The 11,111-nt window shown below is 40.8% G+C and overlaps 1 protein-coding gene across 1 annotated transcript in view; it reads right to left on the bottom strand.

The window, feature by feature from the left end:
- Positions 1–1,437: 1,437 nt before the first annotated feature.
- LOC119329166 (structural maintenance of chromosomes protein 1-like) overlaps positions 1,438–11,111 on the bottom strand; it is a 12,037-nt gene continuing 2,363 nt past the window's right edge. Inside the window, exons 5-18 of the mRNA XM_037602169.1 lie at positions 10,644–10,910; positions 10,239–10,509; positions 9,393–9,517; positions 8,832–8,941; positions 8,643–8,750; positions 8,412–8,551; positions 8,227–8,316; positions 7,930–8,138; positions 7,652–7,821; positions 4,078–4,187; positions 3,514–3,893; positions 2,397–2,648; positions 1,768–1,995; positions 1,438–1,687 (exon numbers count right to left, since the gene is read on the bottom strand). Of these exons, the coding sequence (XP_037458066.1) occupies positions 1,639–1,687; positions 1,768–1,995; positions 2,397–2,648; positions 3,514–3,893; positions 4,078–4,187; positions 7,652–7,821; positions 7,930–8,138; positions 8,227–8,316; positions 8,412–8,551; positions 8,643–8,750; positions 8,832–8,941; positions 9,393–9,517; positions 10,239–10,509; positions 10,644–10,910 (2,509 nt within the window). The 3' untranslated portion in view covers positions 1,438–1,638. The remainder of the gene's footprint in view (positions 1,688–1,767; positions 1,996–2,396; positions 2,649–3,513; positions 3,894–4,077; positions 4,188–7,651; positions 7,822–7,929; positions 8,139–8,226; positions 8,317–8,411; positions 8,552–8,642; positions 8,751–8,831; positions 8,942–9,392; positions 9,518–10,238; positions 10,510–10,643; positions 10,911–11,111) is intronic.

Raw genomic sequence — 11,111 nt, 5'->3', positions numbered from 1 at the left:
GGTCCGGTGATTGTTCGAAGCAAATGACTGTGCTCGAGGAAGAATAAAGACGAAGTGAAGACGTAGTATTTATTTCGTTGTTCTTCTTCTTTCATTGAATCATAGGACCACCGTACTATTAAGAGGGGTATAGCGTTTCGAAGCTTTGATTCTCTGATGCTAAACCCAAACCTATGAAAGCTATGAGAGAAATCTCTTTGTGCCCCGAGCAAATACTTGCCAGCAAGAGACTGTGATCTTCTTTGCTGTACGAGATTTGCCTCGGACCGAGGAGTTAGCATTACTTGTTCTTTAAGTAATGTTATTGTTGCTCCAAAATCCGACCGTTGAGAATGTGTCGGTTAGCCATTGGCTGGACCTCGTGTCCAAAATTGTCATTTCCCATCTAGGAAGGTTGGGGCTCTAAATAGCCACCCCGCGCCGGCTTTGTCCAGTGGCTACTCCATTTGATTTCTGAGAAGATTGTTGAGCAACCCCCTCTCTGAGCGATTTGAGTTTAAATCCACTGAGAGAAAAACCCTAGAGCCGAATAATTAGATAGTGGTTCAGCATCACTGGAATCTAAGTTTAGTACGCTCCGCCTATTACCCTTAGAGCTGCAAACTCTCTAGACAGTTAAGTGTCAATTTCTTCAGAGACCAAGAGTGAGTGTGGTTCTCGAAGAAAAAGTCTGTAAAGGTTTGGAGATCGACTTCAAGTATTTACCACGAGTGATCGATATCGGTTGGCGAATCGATTATCGAGGAGAATAGGATGAAGGAAGTTTATCTTCCGTGTTAAGTCATAGACCCTCCAACCAGACATAGTCCTTGTACAAAAGGACAAACTGATCGAACAAATACCTTGTCGCCATCGAGTTAGATTGAACAATTGACAAAGTTGAAGTGGCAAGCAATTGACAAAGCTGAATGCACCAAGATACGTGCGAGTTGATGACCGCATTTGCACCAACATCAGAGTTGATGACCGCATTTGCACCAACATCAGAGTATCTTACATTAGATTAATATCACTTGGGAAACAAACAAAAAAACAACCAACTACTATCTATTGGAATGGATGGGGGTCCTTGGCACAGCGGTAAAAGCCGTTGCCTTGTGACCATGAGGTCATGGGTTGAAGTCTTGAAAACTGCCTTTTATAGAAATGTAGGAAAATGCAGCGTACAATAAACCCAAAGTGATCGGACCCTTACCTGAACCATGCGCATGCGAAAGCTACATGCACCGGGCTACCCTACTATCGATTGCAACATGCCTCATTTGGCCTGTCATTGCGATATGGCAAGATTTCTTGTCGAATTAAGCAATCTCTTGTATGCCTGGGAAGACATTTGGCCATCGCTTAGCATCCTAACATGCCTAAGATGAAGAACACGGCGTTCCCGCATGCTGGTGCGGTGATATATGCCCATCAACTAATTCTTGCAAAACCCCGCAAAAGAAACTAATTCTTGCAAAGACAGAACATATAAGCACACAAAGACACATATAACTTCTAATGGTACTGTAGTTTTGTGCCGCTTCTACATTAACTACATGCCACTAATCATATACACAAGTTGAAATACAGAATCAGTTGACGATAATTGTCACCATCACAGATTAACACGTAGGAAGACTCCAACAGGAGTGGATTTCATGCTTCTTTATACTTCGTAAGGTCGAAGGTGAGGGTTCTGGAGCAGCTGCATGTCAGATTTGAGTTGAAGGATCAGCGTACATGAAATATGAAAAAAGGTAATACTAACAAAAGTGCACTTTTCACCTTCTTTCTGAATCCCGATAAACACCAACCAGTGCTTCAGCTTTGTCGTAGAAGCTATCCTTCAGCGATATGACAATACTCTGAAACCCACAACCTCCATCACCATCTTGCTCTTCGCCAGCACGTTCGCATGACTTTGATCGAATAAACCCAGCAACCTTGGCAACATTTAAATTATCTAGAGCTGCATCGACTTCATCCAGTATGAAGAATGGTGATGGCCTGAAACTGCACAATTGCCGCACATGTTTACGTTTTGGACAAAAGGTCTGCATGTGGCTCACACGCACCACAACAAATGGGGATGTTCAAAAAGAGCAATTTACCCTACCAAACTGTAGTTACAAAGGCCAAGAAAATATAGATTACGTAATCTATCCTACATTTAAAATGGTACCTACTACATAATCATGGGGTACAGAAGAAACACCAAGATGTATTAGAAGCAAAATTGGCACCTGAAGAGAACATGTGACCACTTAAGCACAATATGTAATTTCTGTATAAATAACTAAGTCATTCACTGCAAACAATGTTACAACTAACTAATGAACAAGACAGCTTTTTTAATTAATAACAGGGAACATGATAAAGGGAATATATTGCCATGTTTACCAGAAATATTTTACCTGTGAATGGCAAAAAGCAATGCCAGTGCAGCAACAGTCTTCTCCCCACCGGATAACTGTTCCATATCCCTAAAGCGCTTCGTAGGTGGCATAGCTGTGTACTTGATTCCATGAAGAAATGGCTCATCTTCATTTTCTAGATTTAAATATGCTGTTCCTCCGAGTGGATGCGTGTGACTTTTTGTTAACTGCTTATAGATTTTGTCTATGCCTTTAGATATATGATCAAAGGCTTCCATGAACAGCTCATACCTAAGCAAAACAATATTCAGACCCAAAAATATATCCTGAGCAGGCAATATATTAACTTGAAACCGAAAAAGATACATGAAATCCGACAATGCTTGATTAAGAATAATCAATAATCTGAGGCTATAGTCAGCTGAAATCAAACACTGTCTGATTTCTTCCAAAAGAATGCAGCATATTATCATATTTTCAATGCCTTACTGCCCCAAACAAGTTAAGGTAGGCTAGAGTTGAAACCCATAAGATCTCGAAAACATAGTCATAGTTCTGGCACGTTGATAGCTAACTTCCACGCACCCCTGTTCATGGCTAGAAGTTTGATCTACCCAACTTCTCTTGATATTATCAGCACGTTATATATGCACTGGCGCTTCTGGAGGCCTGCGGTGTATGTGTATATGCCCAAACCATCACATACAATGTTGGACAAGCTTCTCATCAATTGGTGCTACCACACCTCCATCACACATATCATCATTATACATGATAAGAGTTGGGGTAGCACCAATTGATGCTCACGTATTATCATGTTTTCAACAATGAATATATTAGTAAGATCTTGTGTAAATATATTAGAGCTCTGACATAAATTGAGCACTTAGACGAGTGGTTTCCAAAATAGAACACTTCCTGAACATACAAATACTAACATAAGTGACATATTAAGTTTAAGCTGCGGTTTCCGGTCAGATAATGCAGGCTCGTAAGTTTAAGCTGTGCTAGAAAGTGGAATTCCATAGAATTTTGCTAGTCCTATATGCCAATCATTCAATCGAAACTCCACAGTTCGATCAGCATACATTTGCATTGAAAATAAAGAAGCAAATAAACAGTACCATAACTAGAGACGAAAATAATTGGGCAATACCTTCTTTGCTTGACAGAGTTATACTTGTCAGCTACCTCTCGCTCTTCTTTCCTAGCTGCTTCAAACTTCTCGCTCACCTCTTTTTCCTTCGTTTGAAGTGCTTCATATTGGTCCAGTGCTTTTAAGTTTGGAGCAGTGCGTTCAATCTCAGCCATTAGTATACCTATTTTTTGTTTAAACTCTGCCTCAAGTTTGTCACGGTCAGACAGCTGCACTTCTTTAAGGTAGATTTCACTAAGCTGGCTGTAATCAAGGACAAGTTCCTGTGAGGATGATCCAGTGTCCATTGGATCATTAACTGTAGGAAGCTTTAACTGCTCCAGTTCGCACTTCTCATGAATCTCACGCTGGCGTGATCTAAGTTGAACTATCTGTCCCTCCTATAAGAACAACGATGGTTTCATTACTGCATCAGCCTTCAAATTGCCAATATAAATTGTCTAAACACAAACCCAAACAAAAACAACAAAGAAATCAATTGTTTAACAGGCTTCAGCCATAACCCTATTAAAACTGTCTAAATGAATATTCGATGAAAGCAGTTGTACTGTTAGAGAAACCTACCTTTAACTTCACTTGGCGATCCAGCTTTGCCAATGCAGCAGCAACACTATCATTCTGTTTCTTTAGTTCCTCAATTGCTGTCTCACATTCATCTGACTTCAACTTCCAGTCTGTTTTAGTGAAGAGTTTCATGAATCAGTACAAAGGTGAATGGAGAAGGAACAAGATGTACTAAAATTTTGGACAAGCTGATATTCGTTATGAAGAGCTCGGTTGACAAGACGCTTTGTATGGCATGCTCAGTTTAAAATTCACAGCAAGAGCTCGGTTGACACTCACAAGAACGCTCGATGTTCAAAAAACGAAAGCGGAAGCGAAGCGGAAGGCCACACAGTTTAGAGCAATGAGTTATGCGCTTAAGCACTTTTTGTAAATTGGCCTGAATTTGGCTGTTTTTGAATACACAGGAAAATATGAAACATAGCACATAGGTAACTGAAATAGCATATAAAATGCAGTTCCTCTCACTAGCAGTATCATCATCTCCTGCCTCCATAGTTATGCAATTCCTCTGAGTTCCTCTTCAGTGTCAGTGCTCTCTCTTGTGCTGATGCAGCATCACTAGCAGTAGCATCATCTCCTGCCTCCATACTTATGCAATTCCTAGACAAATTTGGCAATGACTGAATGAGATGAGTACAGGAGAGAGGCAGAGCTGCAGAGGAGGAATAGGAGCACTGCTGCACTGGATCTGGAACAAACGAGGAAGAAGAAGAACTAAAGAACAGAAGTACAGAAGTACAGAACAGCGGAGTAAGATCTGCATAAAGAACAATGAGAGGAGGAATCAGTCTCAATCTTCACCTGACTGAATAGAGTGGACGTCAAGGAGGACCAGGGAGCCATGCCTCCAGGAGTTGCCGCAACAGCCTCTCCTTACCCCTCCGCTTCCAACCCTAGCCACCAGGCCAATTTGGGCTGTGGCCTTTATACCCCCTTTCCCTTCCCGTCTACACTTTTCTGTTCCCGCCCGACCGTTTCCATCGCTATTTCATCGATTAGGCGCGCGCACACTCAGCCAGCACCTAGCGCTAAATCGACCACTTGATTGCGCTAAAAACACTTAACGCTAAAATCTGCACCCAGGGCAGAAGCGAAGCTAGCCAACACTCAGCACTTAAGAACGATTAAGCGCCGCTAAAAAATGCTTTATTGAACATTGAGAACGCTAGCAGATGTATATTACATTTCAAAACACCATTTAGAAACAATCAACAGAACTCCATAAGAAAATCTTTGCACAAAATACAAGGATGAAACTAGTATACCTCTATGGAAAGGAAACAGCAAGTTATCAGCCCAAACAGTACATATTCAGGTATGGATACTACTAAGCAAATGCACAATGCCATTACTTCTGGTAGAGCTGGAAAACTAAGCTTAAGGAACAATAAGGTGCAATAACTGTGATATGGGTTCTTTGGTACTTAAATTAAGCAGCAATGAACCAATTAAATGGCAAGGGACATGAATCAGCCAACTAGCATCCCTAAAAGAGCCACCTACTTGGCAATCAAGAACTACGGGTGCAAGTGTGGCAAGCCTGCCTGCTAACCCAGTGTCCCACCTCCCAAAGCAAGCCCACATACTTTCTCGTGGGTTGACTGCATATGGCCGCATTGTTCCCGCAGATTGAACCAGGCTGGCTGCAGCGGACAGCCAACATATCCACAAGATGCCTAAAAGATATCCCCACATCTCCTGACAGTAGACTCAACGGCGGCGCCTCCATCTCCACTGGCAACCTTTCTCCTAAGCTGTAGTCATTAGCAGCTCCAAAGGCCTCCCCTTACTGGATTGTGGCTAGAGCCCGGCCATTCCTCCACCGCCGCTCTATCTCCACAGATTGGTGCAGCAGCCGCAGCGACACGGATGGCTGAAAGTGAATATAGTCCCCATGTGTGGTTTTGGTAATTAACAAAGCCCTATGTACTAATGTTTGCACTGAAATATATAGCAGTGATGCATGAAGGAGATTTGATGGATTTGGAATGAATGACATCAACATCAAGATTTGCATCTTGATCATTGAGTTCTAGTGATGAATCTATTATGATCAAGAAGTAGACTTCATATTGATTATTTTCTATTCAATCATAGAACTCAAAGATTGTCATGCTTGGGCTTATGGGTTGAGTCATGATGGATCAAGACCTCAAGACAATGATTAAAGAGAAGAATTCCATATATGGCTCAAAGATGAGATTATGATGAGCTCGTATGGTGAGTCATTGTTGATAAAGTCTTGAAGCAAGTAATTCAGGTAAAGAATTCATTGTGCCTCTCAAGATATTGTGATGAAGCATTTAGAAGAGCAAGTAATGACCAATCTAATAAACATGAGAAACTCGACATGGTGATGAGAGAAATGAGATATTGGTTATCATGTCTTGAAGCAATAAAGTGAAGGGAATAGTTCAATGTGGCTTCAAGACATCAAGATAGACTGATAGAGTATGGAATAAAGATAAAGGTTGACCAAGATAAAGCTCAAAGATTGAATTCTAGACGGTCAACACACAAGCGCAAATAATGTACCACATGGGATCTAGTGATATGGTAAGCACTTGCGAATTGTATTTTGTGAACTAACTCATACTATGTGTTTTCTATGTCTATATGGGTTAGGTGATTCTCATGGTCTTGCAACAAAAGAAAGATTTCAAGTAGCCCATGTGAGGATGAAATCAAGTGAAGATGGGCATCAAGGTAGATAAGGGCGAGTTCAAGATAGGTATCTCGAGGAACTACAAGCTTGAAGCTTGAGGATGATCACGTGATGGTCATGTGAAGATGGTCTACACGAAGAGGCTTCCCATAAGGTTATGAGTGATATATTCGAAGAACATAAACAAACTTCGTACAGACATTGATGAATGGACATATGCTTGAAGCTTGAAGGTCCATTGAAGTATGATGGGTACATGCGAAGATGATATACAAGACAATGCTTCCCATATGGTTTATGGGGAAGCTATTTGTAGTCTTCACCAAGTGACCGTGATCAAGAACTTCATGTTACTGATCACACTCAACGACAGGAATGCGCCTTGATGATGTGCTGTGGTCAGCAGCCATTTTCTTACAACATCAAAGATGGAGATGGAAACAGCCTTTTGCAGAAATGTAGGGAAAGCTGCGTACTATAGACCCAAAGTAGTCAGACCCTTCCCCAGACCCTGCGCAAGCGGGGGCCACGTGCACCGGGCTGCCCTAGGTTGGGGATGGAACGAGTTGGAGAAGATACAGGTGCTATGAGATTTGTGTTCTAACTTGATGGAGAAAACAACCAGGCCTTAGAGGATTTTTTTTTTCATATTTCTGGTTGTTTTATTCTTCAGTTTTTAGTATTTGAAAATGCACAACTGAAACCATCAGGCATTAGTTGGGACTAAAAATTGTGGCGTATGCAGGCTGCCACATTAACCGGCGAAGCTTGCGGGCAATGCGGGCTGCCGCATCAACCCAGCTCAACCACAAGCAGGGAAGGCAGGTGCGGGCTGGACGCATCCCACCCCACTTGCATCCTTGTCAAGGACTACAGAAAAATAGACAAGATACTTCAGAAGTCTACCTTCAGCCTCAGCCTTCAGCTCTTCCATCTGATTTGAAATATGTTCAGCATCAGCCTTAGCACGAGTTTCTCTCTCCTGCAAGCCCTTCAGCTCCTTCTCTAGGGTCTCATGTGTGTTGTTTAACTTTGCAATCGGAGCGTGCATATCTCTCTTTTGTTCATATTCCAGCCTGCAGAACAAAATCATGCCCCGAACGCCATATGAGGTATGCACATGAAAGTAAATGTAGACTTGGCCAGTTGATTCCCATGAAAACAATAAATGAAGGATTACTTACTGGTATTTCAGTTTCGATAATTGATTGCTCAGACTTAGCTTCCTCTCCTGCAGTGCTTGAGCATCTTTCAGTTGCTTTTCTTCATATTCACGAATGTTCTTCACACCAACTGACGTGCTAAAATCCTTGTAGATCCTGTCGACTATCTCATTTATTTTTTTCTCCCGCTTTCTTACTTCCCGTTCGTTTTTAGCAAGACGGCTTTCCAACTAAGAAAATTATGTATTAGTGACTGGTGCACAAGTGACACTTGGAACCTGACTTAAACAACAACAGTTGAACACATGGATATATCACCTCCTCCTTTCCTGGCTCCAGATGATCAATTTCTTTCTCAATATTATGTTTCTCAGATGCCAATTTGTGTAGCTTCTCTTTGAGATTATTCTGCACACAAGAAATAGTATTAGAAACAGCCAGGAAATAGCACTGTTCTAGGAGAGTTTAAAGCATTGTCAAGGTAGTCAAAACTATCTACCAACCTGTTCGACATTCGAGTAATGTAACTTTTTCTCGAGTCCAGTTATTTTCTCAGATACAGCAAGTTCCTTTCTCTGCAACTCCCTGGGGGAACCAAGTTCGGACATTTCAGCCTCTAGCTTACTTTTCTTCTTCTTCAGAGCTACATCACATATTGCATGAAGACCCAGTAAGGCAAATTACAAGATATTGCACATATCTATTGGTAATAATAGAAAAAAAAGGATATGTACATTCTATTCTGCTGTCGTCCCATTTATTTGATCTAGCTTCCATTCCACCGCTTACTCCACCAGTCATTGTACCAGATTTAGTCAAAAGTATCCCATCGACAGTAACGACTAAATACATACATGTGAGAGCCAAGTAAGCATAATTTTTTTTAGAAAATTTCATTTCAGAACATGAGCGCATGCACTTACCCTTGTACCTTTCACCACTCCAACTAAGAGTTTTAGCTTCATCAAGTTTGTCACAGACAAGTGTATTCCCAACAGCATACAGAACTGCTTTCTCCAAAGCTCGATCAAATGTATAATGTTAAGGCACAAATGACAAACAAAACCAAACAATTTGGCACAAATGTTTGCGTTTGACCATACAAAGTCATTGAAATATAGCTCATCGACAACTGACACAGGAAGCAAAAGACTGCACCAAATAACAAAACCACAAGCAAGCAAGTGTGCAAACAAAATTGAATAATAATACTAGTCTAAAAATAAGTGAAAGGGCCTTTGAAGTTTTCTGGGGGAAACAGAAATGAAATTTTTATAGAAAATGGATATCCACATGGGGGCGATCAAGGTTGATAAATGTCAACAGCTCTTCTCACTCCATGGAATGATGCATTACAAATTTCAGTAAGGCAGATAAAATCATCTGGTAGATGAACATTTGATTTGATCACTGAAAACTCGAAAGGATACCCAAAAAAAAGGAGCATGCAGCAAAATTCACCAAGATACAGAAAAAAAGGATATTGTATCACATCAAAGATCAACTGTGCAGATCCTCCAAGGGTACGCAACCTCTCGGTTATTGGCTTCACACGGATCGATTGTAAGGGAATAAATGTCTGTGGAGGAAGACGTTGTTCCTTCAAATACTGCAGCACAGGAGACATAAAGTTACTGCACGTTCTGGATGATGCCAAAAGTAAAGGACCAACTTAAATCAGAAAATTCTATAACATGACAAACACAAATGCAAAACGTGGTTGATGGACTGTTCCTATTTGGTTGATATCTTTTGTTTTGCCAGAAAAACGGCTACAAAGTGTGGTTTGCCACATCTTTTTGGTGTACGAATTGTTTGCCACAACTATGTCAAAATAATGAGTGTAAGACAAGTGGGCAAGGTAGCTAAGAAAGTGTGGCATTCTACGACAGTGGATATGGAACTACAGTAGCCTCATTCAGGTGAAGTTCGCCCAAGGCAAGTCTTGCAATAAGAGTATCATGTGCTTTCGTCCTTAGGGTGCTAATCATGCACCAACCATACGTCCATGTGACTTTGGCATCCATTTGATAAGTTGAAACCCATCCAAGTTTCTTTTAATGCTTCACATGAATTATAGGAAGATTCCATAGATTGGAACTACATCAATTTTTAGCATACACACATCTCTTCGGAAACCATGCAAGCAAATATAAGTGGCGCACTGGTTGTTCGATTTCATTTAACAAGTGCTATGTATTCTGGAGAAATACGTTTTGAATTAAACAAAAAGTAAGTAATAGCATTCACTAAAACGGACAGTATAATATGTTTTCCAATATATAAAAAAATGTTGGAAGACAAGCTAACTAAAATCATGAAAGCAGCACCTTAATGCATTCCTTTCCTGTGCTTTCATCTTCAACCACTACTGCATCCATGAATTTTCCCATGGCAACAGTGACAGCAAGGTTGTATTTCTTTTGTGAGGGCCGACAAAGTTCAGTCATGCGACCATGGACTCCAGGGAAGAGCCTCTTAAGACTCTTAACAGTTTCTGAAAATCGAGCATCCCGCTCACTTTCATGCTTCACAGCTTTGAGTTCACGTAACTGCGTATCTATCTCATCCACCTTCTGCTTCAATGTCAGATACTTAGCTCTGCATAAAGTTTAAAAAATAATGTATTGGACATCAAAATTCAAAACTAACATTTATGGTAGAGCAAAAGTTAATACACTGAATGATTCGAACAAGCAACCCATCGAGATCAAAGGACTTTGCTATGGACTAACCCTGAAGATTGGCGTTCCTTTGCAATCTTGTTATGATCCTCGCGTAAACGTGTAAGCTCATCTTCATGCTTGGGGATTGAATGAAGAATCTTATTAAGCTTTGTCTGCAATTCACTCTCCTGTGATGATATCTCATCAACACGGCTACGCAGCTGTTGCATATTCTCCTCTAAATTCTTTTTGGCTTCAATATCAGCATTTAGCTCTTTGTCTAATACTTCCTTCTCATCTCGCAGCTTTGCTGTCCTCATTCCTGCATCTTCCTTGCTGTAACAGAAGTTAAGGTCCAATGAAGCCGTCATAGGGATGCACGCACAAATATCAAAAGAATGCATAGACATTGTTCAAAAAGTTCAAATTTATCCATTTTGTCGCAGTTATTCATAACTAATAAAAAAACTCAAAAGCTCACAGATTCCGCGAGGTAGCGAAGGTGATTGTAAAACCAAATCTTACAGTATGGCCTCG

This window comes from Triticum dicoccoides, chromosome 7A (assembly GCF_002162155.2).
Source record: "Triticum dicoccoides isolate Atlit2015 ecotype Zavitan chromosome 7A, WEW_v2.0, whole genome shotgun sequence".
Lineage (NCBI taxonomy): Eukaryota > Viridiplantae > Streptophyta > Magnoliopsida > Poales > Poaceae > Triticum > Triticum dicoccoides.
Note: the sequence above shows the minus strand (reverse complement) of the source record. Positions and strands in the feature narration are given on the sequence as shown.